The 19,717-nt window shown below is 43.4% G+C and overlaps 2 protein-coding genes across 3 annotated transcripts; one reads left to right on the top strand and one right to left on the bottom strand.

The window, feature by feature from the left end:
• Nucleotides 1-4,888: 4,888 nt before the first annotated feature.
• LOC120056217 (mitochondrial ubiquitin ligase activator of nfkb 1-A-like) lies at nt 4,889-7,981 on the bottom strand. 2 transcript variants are annotated; one of them, XM_039004466.1, is made up of 6 exons: nt 7,897-7,981; nt 6,773-6,940; nt 6,366-6,453; nt 6,098-6,218; nt 5,671-5,902; nt 4,889-5,482 (listed from the first exon to the last, which is right to left on the bottom strand). In XM_039004466.1, exons 2-6 carry the CDS (start codon nt 6,887-6,889, stop codon nt 4,994-4,996), a joined length of 1,047 nt encoding a protein of 348 aa, XP_038860394.1. In that variant the 5' UTR covers nt 6,890-6,940; nt 7,897-7,981; the 3' UTR covers nt 4,889-4,993. The 2 variants fall into 2 exon arrangements, with proteins under 2 accessions (XP_038860394.1, XP_038860393.1); XM_039004465.1 differs by having other exon boundaries at nt 6,773-6,958; nt 7,897-7,943.
• Nucleotides 7,982-7,999: 18 nt separating this feature from the next.
• LOC120056216 (dol-P-Man:Man(5)GlcNAc(2)-PP-Dol alpha-1,3-mannosyltransferase-like) lies at nt 8,000-13,973 on the top strand. The gene is made up of 9 exons (XM_039004464.1): nt 8,000-8,341; nt 8,828-8,927; nt 9,117-9,264; nt 9,624-9,784; nt 10,153-10,273; nt 11,584-11,789; nt 11,992-12,068; nt 12,272-12,416; nt 12,564-13,973. The coding sequence occupies exons 1-9, from the start codon at nt 8,158-8,160 to the stop codon at nt 12,709-12,711; spliced, it is 1,290 nt and encodes a 429-aa protein (XP_038860392.1). The 5' UTR covers nt 8,000-8,157; the 3' UTR covers nt 12,712-13,973.
• Nucleotides 13,974-19,717: the final 5,744 nt, after the last annotated feature.

Genomic DNA, 19,717 nt, shown 5'->3' with positions numbered 1-19,717 from the left:
CCTACCTTGTCACAACAGAACTGATTGGCTCAAACGCATTAAGAAAGAAAGAAATTCCACAAATTAACTTTAAGAAGGCACACCGGTTAATTGAAATGCATTCCAGGTGACTACCGCATGAAGCTGGTTGAGAGAATGCCGAGAGTGTACAAAGCTGTGATCAAGGCCAAAAGTGGCTACTTTGAAGAATCTCAAACATGAAATATATTTGGATTTGTTTAACACTTTTTTGGTTACTACATGATTCCATGTGTGTTTTTTCATAGTTGTGATGTCTTCACTACTGTTATAAAGTGTAGAAAATAATAAAAATACAGAAAAACCCTGGAATGAGTACAGTAGGCATCCAAACGTTTGACTAGTACTGTATATAAATATATATATTCCAAATTGGGTTATCATCACAAATTCCATGTAATCAGATAATTTATACAGTCACTCCTTACAGCAGCAATGATTCATATTAACCAATGAAGGCACAAAGCTAGCAATATTAGTAAGAAAATAAACATCCATCTCTGTACATATGCACACTGAAGAGGAAACTGTATCCCCCAGTGTCTATAAACACGCATTTACTATTCCAAACAAAGCTCTACAGAACAGCTGTTAGCTTCAGAAATACATACTGTATATATTTCACAAACCTCAGATTCTAATTTTGTACATACCATCAGCTACAGATAGCCTCTGTTTAAAGAATGCCAAGAACCCTTTTAGTCCAGTATAATAAATACAGTTTGTCTGGTAGGTCAAGGGTTGGTCTCTCTCTCTCTGACAGACTCAATAGAGCTGATTTTGCAGTGTCCTTTGTGAGGGTTTATGGGACTAATGTGTTTGTGTGTCCTGCTCTGTCTAGCTAGCTGAGGGTGTGTTAGGGTCTAGCTAGTCAGGGTGTGTTAGGGTCTAACTAGTCAGGGTGTGTTAGGGTCTAGCTAGTCAGGGTGTGTTAGTGTCTAGCTAGTCAGGGTGTGTTACGGTCTAGCTAGTCAGGGTGTGTTAGGGTCTAACTAGTCAGGGTGTGTTAGGGTCTAACTAGTCAGGGTGTGTTAGGGTCTAACTAGTCAGGGTGTGTTAGGGTCTAACTAGTCAGGGTGTGTTAGGGTCCAACTAGTCAGGGTGTGTTGGGGTCCCACTAGTCAGGGTGTGTTGGGGTCCCACTAGTCAGGGTGTGTTGGGGTCCCACTAGTCAGGGTGTGTTGGGGTCCCACTAGTCAGGGTGTGTTGGGGTCCCACTAGTCAGGGTGTGTTAGGGTCCCACTAGTCAGGGTGTGTTAGGGTCCCACTAGTCAGGGTGTGTTAGGGTCCCACTAGTCAGGGTGTGTTAGGGTCCCACTAGTCAGGGTGTGTTAGGGTCCCACTAGTCAGGGTGTGTTAGGGTCCCACTAGTCAGGGTGTGTTAGGGTCCCACTAGTCAGGGTGTGTTAGGGTCCCACTAGTCAGGGTGTGTTAGGGTCCCACTAGTCAGGGTGTGTTAGGGTCCCACTAGTCAGGGTGTGTTAGGGTCCCACTAGTCAGGGTGTGTTAGGGTCCCACTAGTCAGGGTGTGTTAGGGTCCCACTAGTCAGGGTGTGTTAGGGTCCCACTAGTCAGGGTGTGTTAGGGTCCCACTAGTCAGGGTGTGTTAGGGTCCCACTAGTCAGGGTGTGTTAGGGTCCCACTAGTCAGGGTGTGTTAGGGTCCCACTAGTCAGGGTGTGTTAGGGTCCCACTAGTCAGGGTGTGTTAGGGTCCCACTAGTCAGGGTGTGTTAGGGTCCCACTAGTCAGGGTGTGTTAGGGTCCCACTAGTCAGGGTGTGTTAGGGTCCCACTAGTCAGGGTGTGTTAGGGTCCCACTAGTCAGGGTGTGTTAGGGTCCCACTAGTCAGGGTCCCACTAGTCAGGGTGTGTTAGGGTCCCACTAGTCAGGGTGTGTTAGGGTCCCACTAGTCAGGGTGTGTTAGGGTCCCACTAGTCAGGGTGTGTTAGGGTCCCACTAGTCAGGGTGTGTTAGGGTCCCACTAGTCAGGGTGTGTTAGGGTCCCACTAGTCAGGGTGTGTTAGGGTCCCACTAGTCAGGGTGTGTTAGGGTCCCACTAGTCAGGGTGTGTTAGGGTCCCACTAGTCAGGGTGTGTTGGGGTCCCACTAGTCAGGGTGTGTTGGGGTCCCACTAGTCAGGGTGTGTTGGGGTCCCACTAGTCAGGGTGTGTTGGGGTCCCACTAGTCAGGGTGTGTTGGGGTCCCACTAGTCAGGGTGTGTTGGGGTCCCACTAGTCAGGGTGTGTTAGGGTCCCACTAGTCAGGGTGTGTTAGGGTCCCACTAGTCAGGGTGTGTTAGGGTCCCACTAGTCAGGGTGTGTTAGGGTCCCACTAGTCAGGGTGTGTTAGGGTCCCACTAGTCAGGGTGTGTTAGGGTCCCACTAGTCAGGGTGTGTTAGGGTCTAACTCGTCGGGTGTGTTAGGGTCTAACTCGTCGGGTGTGTTAGGGTCTAACTCGTCGGGTGTGTTAGGGTCTAACTCGTCGGGTGTGTTAGGGTCTAACTCGTCAGGGTGTGTTAGGGTCCAACTCGTCAGGGTGTGTTAGGGTCTAACTCGTCGGGTGTGTTAGGCCTCTCCTCAGCTCTCCAGAGGTATATTTTTAGGGTGCCCATTGTGTTGACATCACAGCACAGCTTTCCTTCCATCTGCTCTTTCCCTCCACCTCTCTGTAGAGACAAATCTTCATTAGGGCTTAGTTACAGCCAATCTCCATTCTATCACCAGATAACAACACCCCCCAACTATACCATCCATCAGAACACATATGTCTGTTCTGATGGACCAACGTTTCGGCATCACTGTGCCTTCTTCCTGAAGAAGTGATGCCGAAACATTGGTGATTTACCCAATAAATGACTGGGAGTTTATATATGGAGGGTGCGACTCTATTTTTATAGTTATTCGCCGTTAGTCAGCACCTCCCCACAACAACAACAAATCTGGGTGTGCGCCAGCTTCCATCTCAAGGCCATCAGACTGTTAAATAGCCATCACTAGGCGACTTCCACCCGGTTACATAACCCTGCACCTTAGAGGCTGCTGCCCCATATACATAGAATTGAAATCACTGGCCACTTTAATAATAGAACACTAGTCACTTTAATAATGTTTACATATTTTTGCTTTACTCATCTCATATGTACAATTGAAGTCGGAAGCTTAAAGTCATTAAAACTTGTTTTTCAACCACTCCACAAATTTCTTGTTAACAAATTATAGTTTTGGCAAGTCGGTTAGGACATCTACTTTGTGCATGACAAGTAATTTTTCCAACAATTGTTTAAAGACAGATTATTTCACTTATAATTCACTGTATCACAATTCCAGTGGGTCAGAAGTTTACATACACTAAGTTGACTGTGCCTTTAAACAGCTTGGAAAATTCCAGAAAATGATGTCATGGCTTTAAAAGCATCTGATAGGCTAATTGACATAATTTGAGTCAATTGGAGGTGTACCTGTGGATGTATTTCAAGGCCTACCTTCAAACTCAGTGCCTCTTTGCTTGACATCATGGGAAAATCTAAAGAAATCAGACAAGACCTCAGAAAAAAAATTGTAGACATCCACAAGTCTGGTTCATCCTTGGGAGCAATTTCCAAACGCCTGAAGGTACCACGTTCATCTGTACAAACAATAGTATGCAAGTATAAACACCATGGGACCACGTAGCCATCATACCGCTCAGGAAGGAGATGCGTTCTGTCTCCTAGAGATGAACGTACTTTGGTGTGAAAAGTGCAAATCAACCCCAGAACAACAGCAAAGGACCTTGTGAAGATGCTGGAGGAAACAGGTACAAAAGTATCTATATCCACAGTAAAATGAGTCCTATATCGACATAACGTGAAAGGCTGCTCAGCAAGCCACTGCTCCAAAACCGCCCCAAAAAAGCCAGACTACGGTTTGCAACTGCACATGGGGACAAAGATTGTACTTTTTTGAGAAATGTCCTCTGGTCTGAGGAAACAAAAATAGAACTGTTTGGCCATAATGACCATCGTTATGTTTGGAGGAAAAAGGGGGAGCATTGCAAGCCGAAGAACACCATCCCAACCGTGAAGCATGGGGGTTGGCAGCATCATGTTGTGGGGGTGCTTTGCTGCAGGAGGGACAGGTGCACTTCACAAAATAGATGGCTTCATGACGAAGGAAAACGTTGTGGATATATTGAAGCAACATCTCAAGACATCAGTCAGGAAGTTAAAGATTGGTCACAAATGGGTTTTCCAAATGGACAATGACCCCAAGCATTCTTCCGAAGTTGTGGTAAAATGGCTTAAGGACAACAAAGTCAAGGTATTGGAATGGCCATCGCAAAGCCCTGACCTCAATCCCTTAGAAAATTTGTGGGTAGAACTGAAAAAGCGTGTGCAAGCAAGGAGGCCTACAAACCTGACTCAGTTACACCAGCTCTGTCAGGAGGAATGGGCCAAAATTCACCCAACTTATTGTGGGAAGCTTGTGAAAGGCTACCTGAAACATTTGACCCAAGTTATACAATTTAAAGGCAATGCTACCAAATACTAATTGAGTGTATATAAACTTCTGACCCACTGGGAATGTGATGAAAGAAATAAAGGCTGAAATAAATAATTCTTCACATTCTTAAAATAAAGTGGTGATCCTAACTGACCTAAGACAGGGAATTTCTACTAGGATTAAATGTCAGGAATTGTGAAAAACTGAGTTTAAATGTATTTGGCTAAGGTGTATGTAAACTTCCGACTTCAACTGTATTCTATTCTACTGTATTTAGTCTATGCAACTCCGACGTTGCTCATCCTAATATTTATATATTCCTTAAATCCATTCTTTACTTTTAGATGTGTGTGTATTGTTGTGAATTGTTAGATATTACTGCACTGTTGGAGCTACGAACACAAGCATTTCGCTACACCCGCAATAACATCTGCTAAACATGTGTTTGAGACAAATAAAATGTGATTTTGATTTGTTCTCCCTGGCTGGGCTTCATGCCTGGTAGAGGGGCACCACCCTGTTGATGGCCTGCCGGCATATGGGGCAGATGGGCTGAGGCAGGGCCTGGTAGCAGCTGTAGCAGCAGCACACGTGCCCACAGTCCAGTAGCACACAGCTACGGAGCTGGGTCAGGCAGATCACACAGTCATTCTCCAGGGGCGTCTCCTGCTCCCTAGACCCCTGTTGTGTAGCCCCAGACCCCAGTCTCTCAAACTCCCTCTTCAGACGTTCCTGTTCCCAGCAGACCATCAGGCTGCGGTAGTAGCGGCAGCCCACCCAGAGGAGGACGGCGGCCCCAGCCAGGGCGAACACAGAGGCCAGGACCCGCCAGACCACCACCTGGTCTTCCTGCTCCAGCCGCAGGGTCTCAAAGTCTGCTGTGCTTAGGAAGTACTCTGAGCCGTCGGTGGGCGGGCGGAGCTTCAGCACCCGGTCCGTGTCCAGGATGAGCTCGCCTACACCTGTCAGAGTAGCGCCAACCTGGAAATACAGACAGACAAACTAGTCAGGATTATTCATGCTCTTTGGAGCACTATTCAGGGGCAATAGTGGTGACCTCATCCTAAACACAATGGAACGTTGTGGGGATGTTATTGTGGAATTTTAGGATTGAAGATGTAAGAGGTAATTTATCAGTGGTAAAATGATCAAACCAAACTAAATCTCACCTTGATCATTTCCTCAGTCTCCAGCTGGCCTTTGGGCTTCTCTCCACTGAGGTACTGTCCGACGATGTCGGTGAAACCGTAGGTGGCCTGGTGGAACTTCTCATGGATGATCTCCATCTTCAGCTCTGAGGCCTCCAGGGGACACAGCACCCTCACGTTGGCCTGGTCCGACCCCACCAGGCTGAAGGGCACAGTATTCACCCTCTGGTGCAGCACACGCTCACTGTCCATCCTACACAGGAAAGGGGGGGGCACAGTGAGTAAGGTGTGTTGTGTGGTGATATGATAGGTTATAATTAGTGATGTATATCTGCTGAGACTAAATGTCAGACGCTCCTAGTCATATTACAGTTGATAACAAAATGATGATACAGATTAAACTAGTCTTTCACATGATATTTGGAGTGTCAGTCAAGAGTGTTTCTACCAGGTGTGAGCCAGGCTGTTCCACACCAGCTTGTGTTCCCTCAGCATGAGTTTCTGCACTACCCCTACGCTGCCTTCCTGGTACTGACTCCTTAGAGGCTCCCCCACAGGCTGCACTGCCCCTATACACACACACACACACAAAATGGATAGAGCCATTAATTACACTAACTAAGTAGGTGAGAGAGATTAGGGTCCACTCATTATCATAATAATATGATCATAGTGGTACATTCAGAAATGTTACCCATTCACACAAATAACTTTACCTTCGATGACAACATACTGCAGACACTTTCCCGGTGTCACATTCAAAAGGTCTGCCAGTTTCCCATCCAAATTAATGTGGGGTGCCTCCTGTAACAACAAGCAAAAAGAAAAGCCTGTCATTCCTATGAAAATTCTCACGTCTCCTAAAAAAATAATGGTTTTGCACTCTGTTTACAATGTTATTCAATCCGGATTGTGGAAGATCCTTGTTATAGCGCAATTGAAATTTAAAAGGTAATTTCCTTTTGAGCAGACATATGCAGCGTGTAGGCTACTGTGAATGCAGTCTCTGCGAACGCTGAAACATTGCCTTTACAATTCTGATTGTACTATTGCGCGGATCTTCAACGATACGGATTGAATCTATGTCTGAAGGAATAGATACAGGGCAGGGCAGGCTACTAACATTGAGCTTGTCCACCGATTTCCTCTTTTTCCTGTAGATGTAGAAGAAGAGGCCTGATATGGCCAAGCTGGTGCCTAGACACAGCCCCTCCACCGTCCTCACTGGAAACTCCTCCATCCCCCCAACACACTCTCCACACTGTCTCTTCTCACCTCCCTTGTAATAGGGCTACAGTACAGAAACAGACTGCCAAACATGTGATGTAATATGAAGGAGGTTCTTTAGCATGAATGCAAGATGCCCACGCATCACTCTGACAAGCTGCAATTAAATCCGCAGCTGCCGGATTCTCTTTGAGATTTTCAGTGAAATGCTTGAAAATGTCTATAATTTTATGTATGACATCAAAGTGGCACAAGGCTGGTTGCTATTTCTGTTCAGCACTTTGACAGTAAACTGAATTAGGCTACTCAGAATACAAAGAGTCACAAAATGTTGGGTTATTCACATATGATTGGGTTATATAACCTAACTTCACAGTCTAAGAAACTTGATCTCAAACAATTCTAGTATTACACTGATTCAGTCAGATAAATCATGACTATTTACATATTCACTGCCTTCACCCACAAGCATAACAAAGTTGAAAATTGTTTTATTTCATTGATGATTTACAAAATCGGTAGGTGGCATTTGATGACAGTGTTTGAGTTCAAATACCAATTGCTGACTTAGGTGATTAGCTAATACAATTATAGAGTTGAACATGTTATTTTGGGCCAAGCTAGCTAATTAGAACAACCGGTAGTTTAAATACATATGAACCAGTAAAGCCATTTCTCTGATATAACATTAGCCGACACAGATCTACATGTAACGAAATATCTCGTTGAACATTGACATTATGGTATCTAAGATAGCTAGCTACTTATAAATAATAAAAGTACAAATTAAATTTGATGGCTGGCTCATTGAGCCAGAAATAAACATTACACAGTTGGTTAGCAAACGTTTAGTTAGCTAAAAACCTGCCATTGACCTTTAAAATATCTTATTTGAATAGTCATAAATGTGGTCTATGTCAGCAAAAGTCAGACCATAACATGACCATAGTATTTGTGCACTCTTCTGCAACGGTCAATAAGTAAAATGTAACTTAATCAATCAGTATTGTCATTTTTTACCTTCGAAACCGCTCAAGTTATCATCCCCGGAAGAATGGCTATTTTCGTTTTGGTCATATGACATGTTCTACTTCCTTGAAGCCACCATGCATCTTCGGGTGAAGCTTTCCTGAATCATGTGACGGGGTACTTATAAGTCCCGTCACATATTGTCAGTTATAAAAATAAAAAAACATATTTGGTACTGTCTTTGGTCGAGTTGTGGTGACACACGTGTTGCGGCCAAAGTTTCAGCTTCTGCAAGTAGCTAGCTGCGCCGAAATGGCAGGAGGTGTGAGGAAAAAGTCGTCCCCTGGTCCACGGTCTAGAGTGTGGGCGCCACTTCGTACACTATGGCAGGAGAAACATTTGATCGTATTCAAGGCAGAGTACACAATACTAGTCGCCTCTGTTCTGTGGTTCCTGGAGATCGGAATAAACATATGGGTCATCCAAAAAGTAGCATGTAAGTACTAGTAGCATGCTAGCAGTTTAGCCAGTTAGCTTGCCCCTGCATTGCAATGAACGTAGCTCGCTAGCTAACAGCTAGTGTTTGCCAGCTAGCCCCTGTAGTGCCACTTGTTAAAGTGAATTCACAGCCACAGCGTGATTACGTTCCCTTCCTTGTGATGATGTTGCCTAGTATGAATGAAATATGTTTTCAAAAGTTGTGACAATTTATGTTGCCAGCACAATAATGTGTAAGATGGACAACCAGGAATTTGAAAGCAACAATGGTAGTTTGTTAATCTAGTCTACTGTACTTTTGACACAGTTCCTGCAGTTTCCTCTTCTTGTTTATAATTTTTTTCTTAGCAGTAACGTTAGTTGCTGCTGATTGTTCTGTCACCTGATTCTTTAGGTACCTTCCACAACCCAGTTTGTTGAATGCATATTTCCAAGTTATTGCAAATGCCACCTGACACTCATTGGTGAATGTTTTCTCATGCAGACACAGAGATTGACTGGAAGGCGTATATGGATGAGGTAGAGGGAGTCATCAACGGCACCTACGACTACACCCAGCTCAAAGGAGGCACAGGCCCTCTAGTGTAAGTTCCACTAACCTATTTGTGCTGGCACTTTCTAAGTTAAGGATCCAGGACCAGGATTGGCCTTCATCACTGGACCCCACGACAAATCATTACAATTATGTGTGTGTTTGTGTGTACCTGCAGTGTGACATTTCTTGACGTGAACAAAATCAGTCTTGAAACTGACTTCTGAAACTACCATTCCAGATACCCAGCAGGATTTGTGTACACCTTCACAGCGCTGTATTACATCACCAACCACGGGGTGAATATTCGCCTGGCCCAGTACCTGTTTGCTGTTTTCTACCTGCTCACCCTGCTGCTCGTCTTCAGGATCTACCACCGCACCAAGAAGGTCGGCTAGGTCTAAATAGTTACCCAGAGAACAGTCTTTATCTACAATTTGCTCTCTCAATATTAGAGTATCAAGTCCCAACTTAATGATGTTACTTAAAACAGTTTGAAATGGAATATTCAGTTTCCTATGACAATCTTTGCATAAGAAAATCCTTCACTGTAAAAGGCTATTCACTTTTCTTTAGATGCCTGCCTGTCTGTTTGTCTGCACTCCTCTCCAGGATCCTCATTCACAAAACATTCTGAAGATATTTTCTTGGAAAATCATTAAATCTTAAGATATTGTTGAAAAATTGCACTTACAAACTATCTTATGAACTTTTTTTCTTAAGAAGTGTTTTGTGAATCTGGGCCCAGGTTCCTCCCTACGTATTCTTCTTTGTGTGCTGTGCCTCCTACCGGATCCACTCCATCTTCGTCCTGCGTCTTTTCAACGACCCTGTAGCCATGATGATGTTGTTCGGGGCTGTCAATCTGTTCCTGGACGGCCGCTGGACTCTGGGCTGTGGCCTCTACAGGCAAGTATGAACCCTGGTCCTGCACAACTGGAGCCTATCTCAGCTTAGTTCCACCTCGATCAGATCAGTTCAAGTTTAGCTTGGTTCAGTTCAGTGTGGGCAAATATGGCTGCGTTTTATACAGGCAACCCAATTCTGATCTTTCTTTCACTAATTGGTCTTTTGACCAGTCAGATCAGCTCTTTTGCCAACAATAGGGCAAAAGATCAGAATTGGGCTGCCTGTGTAAATGCAGGCTATGGGACACCTTTCATGACAATAGCACACTTATTTAGATTGGCAGAACTGAGTTGCCGAACTCAACATCTATGGCTGCGGTATCCCGTCACATGGTGAATGACAACTTCCTCTCCCTTTGTTGTGGACAGTTTAGCAGTGTCTGTGAAGATGAACGTGCTCCTGTTTGCCCCGGGCCTCCTCTTCCTCCTGCTGTCTGAGTTTGGCCTGATGAGGGCCATACCCAAGCTCTCTCTCTGTGCTGCCATCCAGGTTAGGACCTCCTTCATCTGCTTTAACTGTTACATTTCGATTTTAGACACAGATGCTTGTCGTAGCGTTGACTATCTTTAAATGTGACGACTGTATATATCAAATCAATTCTTTATGTGTAATTATTCTGTAATTCAACGAATCACGGAATAGTAACTTACTAGGAAGTTGGGGTACCATGGGAAAATGTTGTTGATAGTGTCAATTTCCCAAATATATAACTCTTCAGATATTTTCATACCTTATTGATTAGTCACTTATTAATGTATTATTACCTCATCAGTTTCATTCCTGAATGTCGCAAACCCTTGGATATCTGCACGAACCCTAACATAGATCATGAATCAGCGATATACAAATTGGCTTAATTATTTATTTACTAAGTAACTTACTCACAGAATTACATAAACACACACACATATAAGGTCATACATTGGTTACTGACATGATAGAAATGTCCCTAGTGGGCTAAGCTGATATGACGGCTTGGTAGTGGATAATACAGTGGATAACTACGCTCATGAAATGCTAATACTTTTAACATGAACAGCCGCTTATTCGAAAATAAATTGCAATTGACATATTTACGAGTGTATGCCTTTGCTGTCCCTCTCTGCGATCGCCGGTCCGTCTGCTGGATAGTCGACAGAAAGCCTCTGTTTTTTTCCACCAGAGATCAAAGTGTGTCGGAGTTGTAGGTTGTTATAATGGGTACTTCAGAGTACCATTTGGAAATGTTCGTAGATCGGATGCGTTTACCAGACTAAAGTATGTAAACAGCTGCAGCCTGAATAATTGGTCTTTAGTTTGTAGATTTCTTCACCATTTCAACATGTAACGACAGCTCCATGTTTTCTGATCTTGTCCTCTGGTAGAGTTGTGGTTTAAATCACTTCACACACCAGTGTCACCTGGCATGTTTTGGTCTCTAGAGTGATAGCCATTCCAACGTTGGGACCTTGTCCTTGTGTTCTCTTGACTATAGTTTGTAGATTTCTTAACCATTCGAGGCGTCCGGCTTACCGTAGGTCTCTTTGGCAGAGTTGCCAACCATTTCAACATGTAGCTACCGCTTCATGTTTTCTGATCTAATGTAAATTTGGTTGGAAGTGGCTTTTATACTAGAGTAGAAAAGGGTGCGTTCCATGACGCGTGATGTAATGTCTGGGCCACGTCGTGACATGTTTTTTGTCTCCAGAGTTCCATCCCATCTCCACATTGTGTGGACAATCAGGTTTTTCCTACTCTATTTCCATTCTGTTCATTGTCCATCTTTATTCCACCTCCCCTCACTTCTCTCCCTATTACAGATGTTGTTGGGCCTACCCTTCCTGATGGAGAATCCCATTGGCTATATGACCCGGGCCTTTGACTTGGGTCGTCAGTTTATGTTCAAGTGGACAGTGAACTGGCGCTTCCTGCCTGAGTGGCTTTTCCTAAGTCGCTACTTCCATCTGGTGCTCCTGGCTGCCCACCTGCTAGCCCTGCTACTGTTTGCCCTGCGCCGCTGGAAGAGGTGAGAGATGTGGCTACTGGGGTTATCATTAGGATTAGATATTTTCAATGTCAGGATGAAATTCTTGGCCAATAGTGTACCCTAAAATGAACCACACAGACTAACTGACAAGCACACCAATGCTTGAGTCTGGCTATCTCTGCTTTTTGTTGTTACCGGACATGCTTTCTGATTTAATTAAACCAACTCATTTTCCCCTCAGGCCTGGAGAGAGCATCATGGAACTGCTGAAGGAGCCAGGCAAGCGAGTGATCCCTGCCCAGAAACTCACCTCAGATCATATCCTTTCCTCAGTCTGTGTCTCTGGAGCCATGAGTAGAAACACTGTACCATTGTGGTGTTTTCTATATCTCTAACTCTTATCTTATTAGGTCTGTCTCTATGGCCATAAAGTACCAGGGTCTAGTATATCACTAAAGAGGGTTATTACTGGGTTAAAGTGTTCCAAAAGCCAATTATATTAGACCTTAACAGCCGATCACAGATGGTGCTGATCCTCTTCACGTCTAACTTCATCGGCATGTGCTTCAGCCGCTCGCTGCACTACCAGTTCTACGTCTGGTACTTCCACACCCTGCCTTTCCTTCTCTGGAGCGGAGAAGTCAAGAAGCTGGCTCACCTACTCAGGTAAGAGGGGACGGGACATACCTTTGGCTACAATGTTGGGAGCAGAATTAGGAACCATAAAATATGAGCCTAGATGGGTCAAAAATACCTGTTATTGTCACTCTGTGTGTTCTTCTGTTATGTCTAACGTGGTGTTTCTGTGGACAGGGTTTTGATCCTCGGCCTGGTGGAGCTGTCGTGGAACACCTACCCTTCTACTACACACAGTTCAGCAGCCCTCCATGTCTGTCATCTCATCATGCTGCTCTCCCTGTGGTTCGCCCCCAGGGTAGAGGAGAAGACCAAGAGCAAGTGAGCTTTTCCCCTAGGAGACCCTCCCGTCGTGGGGGTCTGGTCGACCATCTCCACCCTGCTCTCACCCCAGGCTGGTTATCACCCTTCACCCTGTCTTGCCCATCTCGCTGTAGCTCTGTGCTAATGTATAGCGTAACGTACAGGTGGGAGAAGGTACAGCGTGAGACTGCATGTGGAAGGCACATGCAGGTTCGTGGGGTGGGAGGAGGACTGAAAACAATTAGGATTCTCAGGTTAAAGAATTAAATCTAATTTAGGTCTAGGTCTAATCTAGTGTGGGAGTCTCGTGAGGAGAAATGCTGAATGCTTTGCTGTGTTGTCGATAAGACATCTTAAGTAAGGGTCTCTTACTACCAGTATGTATTTTTTATGGAGAAACTGCCATTAGCCCATGATTTGTCCTGTTAAGTATTGTCACTGGTCTTGGTGATAGTAGAGAATAGTCAAACTGTTAGTACAGTAGTTCCTCATCCTGGCAATCAGCTGGTCTGAACTTCTGTTACTGGACTATTTGTTGATGTAAATATCCTGGTTCGCTGTAGCTCAGTTGGTAGAGCATGGCGCTTGTAATGCCAGGATAGTGGGTTCGATTCCAGTTCGATTCGATTTTTTAAAATTTTTATGTATGCATGACTCAGTTCTTTTGGATGAAAGCATCTGCTAAATGGCATATCATATTAAAGATGGTTTCCATGTTTTTTTTAAATGAGGCTTTAAATTGAACCATCCTCTGCAATAAGCTTTTGGTACCACCCATTGGGCACAATAGGAATGACGTAGCCTAGCTACCACAAGGCTTACTATAGGCTAATACATAATAAATGGCATTTCATATAACAATATGACCATGCAAAACTAAGCTGTTGACAATCAAGGGTATCTATCGATTTGTTAAAATGTTCTAGTAGTTTGGTTTTCAGTGTGGTGTGCAGTAGACTAAATAGAAGGCCAGTTTCCCGCACCTAGATTACGCCTACCCCTTGTCGAAACACGCACTGAAGTTATTTTAGTCTAAGAATAGAGGTAGTTCAGCGAGCTAATGTTGATATTTTGTTGAACTGTCCCTTTTAATATGAATACCGAACTGTACCTTTTAAGTTTGAGCTCTTTTAATGTGCTGCCATAGATTATGTTTAGCGTAGTTTAATGCTCATATTTGTTTGCTGATATACAGTTGAAGTCAGAAGTTTACATACACTTAGGTTGGAGTCATTAAAACTCGTTTTTCAACCACTCCACACATTTCTTGTTAACAAACTTGGTTAGGACATCTACTTTGTGCATAACACAAGTAATTTTTCCAACAATTGTTTACAGACCGATCTGTACAAACAATGGTACGCAAGTATAAACACCATGGGACCACACAGCCGTCATACCGCTCAGGAAGGAGACACGTTCTCTCTCCTAGAGATGAACATACTTTGGTGCGAAAAGTGCAAATCAATCCCAGAACAACAGCAAAGGCCCTTGTGAAGATGCTGGAGGAAACAGGTACAAAAGTATCTATATCCACAGTAAAACGAGTCCTATATCGACATAACCTGACAGGCCGCTCAGCAAGGAAGAAGCCACTGCTCCAAAACCGCCATAAAAATGCCAGACTATGGTTTGCAACTGTACATGGGGACAAAGATCGTACTTTTGGAGAAATGTCCTCTGGTCTGATGAAACAAAAATAGAACTGTTTGGCCATAATGACCATTGTTATGTTTGGAGGAAAAAGGGGGAGGCTTGCAAGCCGAAGAACACCATCCCAACCGTGAAGCACGGGAGTGGCAGCATCATGTTGTGGGGGTGCTTTGCTGCAGGAGGGACAGGTGCACTTCACAAAATAGATGGCATCATGAGGGGAATTTTGTGGATATATTGAAGCAACATCTCAAGACATCAGTCAGGAAGTTAAAGATTGGTTGAAAATGGGTCTTCCAAATGGACAATGACCCCAAGCATACTTCCAAAGTTGTGGCAAAATGGCTTAAGGACAACAAAGTCAAGGTATTGGAGTGGCCATCACAAAGCTGTGTCTGGAGGAATGGACCAAAATTCACCCAACTTATTGTGGGAAGCTTGTGGAAGGCTACCTGAAACATTTGCCCCATGTTAAACAATTTAAAGGCAATGCTACCAAATACTAATTGAGTGTATGTAAACTTCTGACCCACTGGGAATGTGATGAAATAAATAAAAGATGAAATAAATCATTCTCTCTACTATTATTCTGACATTTCACATTCTTAAAATAAAGTGGTGTTCCTAACTGACCTAAGACAGGGAATTTTTACTAGGATTAAATGTCAGGAATGGTGAAGAACGGAGTTTAAATTTATTTGTCTGAGGTGTATGTAAACTTCTGACTTCAACTGTATGTATTGATTTGCATGAGTGTTTGTGTTACAGAGATTGGAGATTTATTCTGTTGATAAAGAGAAAATAAAATGTATCTGTGTAAAGAAATGAGAATTGAATGTAATTCAGTCGGTAATTTGATCCTACACTTTAATGCAAGTTAGACATAATACCTAGTTAATAGCTAATTCAGCTCAGATTTATTTATAGATGATTTATCTAATTCAATGGCTTTAAAAGGATCTTTTAACTGGTAAATATGGCATCAGATTTGTAGACAGGGCACAAAGGCACATCTTTCAACTGAACCTAACTAAAATTTAAGGTGGGAATCCCACCAAAGTTATGGTAGGAGAAACACTGGTGACATGTTTCTATGGATTAATCGTCACTACTATCACTTCACATGTGGTGAAAGTAATTCCACATCATGTGGAGGTTTTAACATGGTGACTGTATGTGGTGACATGTTGGGATTGTAGCAGAGCATGTTGAGCTGGATGTTCTCATCCCAGTGGCAGAGCAGCAGGAACAGCTGCCTGGCATGTCCCCCCACCCCTGGCCTCTGCACCTGAGAGAGAGGCATATACTCTAAGAAAAAAAGGTGCTATCTTGACCCTAAAAAAGTTATTTGGCTGTACCTGTAGGTGAACCCTTTGAAGAACCCTTTTCGGTTCCATGTAGATCCCTTTCCACAGCGGGTGCTACAAAAGGGGTCTACCTGGAACCAAAAAGGGTTGTCCTATAGGGACAGCCAAATAACCTTTTTTTTTTTTTAGAAGGGTATAGATGAACAATAACATTATGAATGTGCATATGGAGTGATGGAGTGTTTGAAGGGTTCGATTTGACATTTATCCAATGTAATGGCACTTAGTGCTGTCACAAGAATTCCGGCTGCAGGGGGAGGCAGGAGTTTCCCAGACAGGGACGATACAACAAAACAAAATGGCTATTACAAGAACTGGAGTTAATTATTGTAAGTAAATGTGTTACCTGTCAGGTATTTTAAATGTCTGTAATGTCTACTTGTTAAAAGTCTACTTAATAAATGTTTGTAATGTCTTTAAATGTACAATTTAAATGTTTAATGTCTTTCTAGTTCAGTGTCAGACCCCAGGTACACTAGCAGGATGACAAGATGGTGCCGATAGACATGGTCGTCTTGTTCATGGCTCCTAAGCAGCTTTGCAGTATATATGTGTATTTACAGTGCTGTGAAGTATTTGCCCCCTTCCCTGGTTTCATGTTTTTTTGCACATTTGTCACACTTAAATGTTTCAGATCAAACTAATTTTGAATATTACACAAAGATAACTGCATTTTGTGTTTACTTGGGTTAAGTGATGATTTTATTTATTAAGTGAAAAAAGCTATCCGAACCTTCATGGCCCTATGTGAAAAAGTAATTGCCCCCTAAACCTAATAACTGGTTGTGCCACCCTCAGCAGCAACAACTGCAATCAAGTGTTTGTGATAACTGGTAATGAGTCTTTCACATCGCGGTGGAGGAATTTTGTCCCACTCTTCTTTTCAGAATTGTTTTAATTCAGCCACATTGGAAGGTTTTCGAGCATGAACTGCCTTTTTAAGGTCACGCCACAGCATCGGATTCAAGTCCGGACTTTTGACTAGGCCACTCCAAAACCTTTTTTTTTATTTTTTTAAGCCTTTCAGAGGTGGACTTGTTGGGTGTGTTGGATCATTGTCCTGCTGCAAAACCTAAGTGCGCTTCAGCTTGAGGTCACGAACTGATGGCCGGACATTCTCCTTCAGGATGTTTTGGTAGAGAGCAGAATTCATGGTTCCATCAATCACAGCAAGTCGTCCAGGTCCTGAAGCAGCAAAGCAGCCCCAGACCATCTCACTACCACTATCACCACTACCACCATCACCATCACTACCACCACCATCACTACCATCATTACCACCACCATATTTAACTGTTGGTATGATGTTCTTTTTCTGAAATGCTGTGTTACTTTTACGCCAGATGTAACGGGACGCACACCTTCCAAAAAGTTCAACTTTTGTCTCGTCAGTCCACAGAATATTTTCCCAAAAGTCTTGGGGATCATCAAGATGTTTTTTTGCCAAGAGTGAGACGAGACTTTATGTTCTTTTTAGTCATCAGTGGTTTTCGGATAGCTTTTTTCCCTTAATAAATAACATTAACACATAAAACTGCATTTTGTGTTTACTTGGGTTATCTATGTGTAATATTACACATAGTTTGATCTGAAACATTTAAGTGTGACAAATGTGCAAAGAAATATGAAACCAGGAAGGGGGCAAATACTTTTCACAGCACTGTGTGTGTATATATATATATTTATTTCTCACCTTATTAGCTCAGAACATCCTTTGCATATATTCTGGACTCAGACATTGCTCGTCCTTTTATTTATTTTGTGTGTGTATTGTGTGTATTGTTAGATACTACTGCACTGTTGGAGCTAGGAACACCATTTCGCTACACCTGTAATTGTCACGCCCTGACCTTAGAGACCCTTTTTATGTCTCTTTTGGTTTGGTCAGGGTGTGATTTGGGTGGGCATTCTATGTTCTTTATTTCTAGGTTTTGTGTTTCTATGTTTTGGCCGGGTATGGTTCTCAATCAGGGACAGCTGTCTATCGTCGAGCGTTACAGTAATAACGCGGGGATCCTAATAAAAAATGACAATTAAAATAGTTCACACGTTATACATACCATTTTTTTATGAGGGGGGGGGTGGAATTAGCATCTGTAGGTTTATGACTGACTGTACTTCTACTGTGTTGTAGGTTTATGACAGTCTGTAGTTCTACTGTGTTGTAGGTCTTTGATTCTACTGTGTTGTAGGTTGATGACAGACTGTACTTCTACTGTGTTGTAGGTCTTTGATTCTACTGTGTTGTAGGTTGATGACAGACTGTACTTCTACTGTGTTGTAGGTTGATGACAGACTGTACTTCTACTGTGTTGTAGGTTGATGACAGTCTGTAGTTCTACTGTGTTGTAGGTTGATGACAGACTATTGTTCTACTGTGTTGTAGGTTTATGACAGACTATAGTGCTACTGTGTTGTAGGTTTATGGCAGTCTATGGTTCTACTGTGTTGTAGGTTGATGACAGACTGTACTTCTACTGTGTTGTAGGTTTATGACAGACTATAGTGCTACTGTGTTGTAGGTTTATGGCAGTCTATGGTTCTACTGTGTTGTAGGTTGATGACAGACTGTACTTCTACTGTGTTGTAGGTCTTTGATTCTACTGTGTTGTAGGTTGATGACAGACTATTGTTCTACTGTGTTGTAGGTTTATGACAGACTGTAGTTCTACTGTGTTGTAGGTTGATGACAGACTATTGTTCTACTGTGTTGTAGGTTGATGACAGACTGTAGTGCTACTGTGTTGTAGGTTTACCTGTGGAGGTGCAGGTGTCCTCAAAGTCCTCACTGTCTGCTGGAGGGGCGTCGGCCCTGTCCCACAGAGTAGGCTCTCCATTTAAGACTGCCTGACTGGGAGCTCCGCCGGTTCCCTAAACGCACCAGTACACCTGGCTGCTATTCAAAACCATCCCCCTCGGAGCCTTGTTCCTCTCTAAGGGCTCCATTCAATCCATATCGTGTATGTATGTACAGTCATTACAGTAGATCCAGCCTTTGCCTGAAAGGTCTTAGGGGTCTGTTCAACCCACATTGCGGAAGTTCATTGTTACAGTGACTGAAATTTAAAGGCAATGTTCCCGCGTTAGCGGAGTCTGTATTCATGGTAAACGCTGCATATGTCCGCTCAATCAAAAACTATCACGCAATATTTAACTCTTCAGCGATACAGATTGAGTAGAGCACCATGTTTCTTCCTAGGTCCCTCCTGCCTTCGAGGGACTTTTTCCTGCCACTGTGCTTCTGCATCAGCATTGCTGTGATTCTCACGCATACTACAGTGTATTTCCCCATTTGTTCACCCAAGTTAAATGATTTACATTCCCCACTAGGGGGCAGTGATGTCACTTCTCTCACCTTGGGCTACAGTCTCTCCTCCTCACCCAAGAACTCTGTGGTTCCACCTGTCACCTTGGCAACGCCCTGTAGGAGCCTCCTGCAGGCTTGGGGGCCCAGGCCAAGACCAAAGCACCTGGTATAATAACAAAATAACCCCTTATTCAGTTAATACAGAGACAGAGACAGTATTTAAAGGAAAGAGAGGATACCTAGTCAGTTCTACAACTGAATGAATTCATTCTGAAATGTGTCTTCCACATTTAACCCAACTGTGTCCTTCTGTATCTAAGCTGAAGTTAACCTGAGGAGTTAACCTGAGTTAGTAACTACACACAGCAATCAAAAGCCATTTAACTAATTGAATGGTTGCCAGGGCCACAGGCAAGACTAATTCAAAAGGCCAATTGTCTTCTCGGAATGCAGCTACCTCTGGCTGGCAGGACAGACAGACTTTGTCCCCGGTTCACCCACCCACACACGTTATTACCACAATAATGATGGTTGAACCTACCGTATCAGTTTTGATCAATAGTAGGTTGTAAATGCTAAATGTTCACAATTCTACTGCTGTCATTCTCCATGTCAACCCTCATCCTCTGAATGTATTCACAGGCCTGGGTCAGGGTCACATGGAGAGAGGGGAGGGACAGAAGGGTTACTGCCTATTAGTT

The sequence above is a fragment of the Salvelinus namaycush genome, chromosome 11 (genome assembly GCF_016432855.1).
Source record: "Salvelinus namaycush isolate Seneca chromosome 11, SaNama_1.0, whole genome shotgun sequence".
Taxonomy (NCBI): Eukaryota; Metazoa; Chordata; class Actinopteri; order Salmoniformes; family Salmonidae; genus Salvelinus; species Salvelinus namaycush.
Note: the sequence above shows the minus strand (reverse complement) of the source record. Positions and strands in the feature narration are given on the sequence as shown.

Bases quoted from the DNA above. Each gene is read 5' to 3' on its own strand.
- LOC120056216 (XM_039004464.1), top strand. From the start codon at position 8,158: ATGGCAGGAGGTGTGAGGAAAAAGTCGTCCCCTGGTCCACGGTCTAGA. The intron at 8,342-8,827 runs GTAAGTACTAGT...TTTCTCATGCAG, and splicing joins GGTCATCCAAAAAGTAGCAT to ACACAGAGATTGACTGGAAG. The intron at 12,417-12,563 runs GTAAGAGGGGAC...TTCTGTGGACAG, and splicing joins AAGCTGGCTCACCTACTCAG to GGTTTTGATCCTCGGCCTGG.
- LOC120056217 (XM_039004466.1), bottom strand. From the start codon at position 6,889: ATGGAGGAGTTTCCAGTGAGGACGGTGGAGGGGCTGTGTCTAGGCACC. The intron at 6,219-6,365 runs GTAAAGTTATTT...GTGTGTGTATAG, and splicing joins GCAGTATGTTGTCATCGAAG to GGGCAGTGCAGCCTGTGGGG. The intron at 5,483-5,670 runs GTGAGATTTAGT...CTGTATTTCCAG, and splicing joins AGACTGAGGAAATGATCAAG to GTTGGCGCTACTCTGACAGG.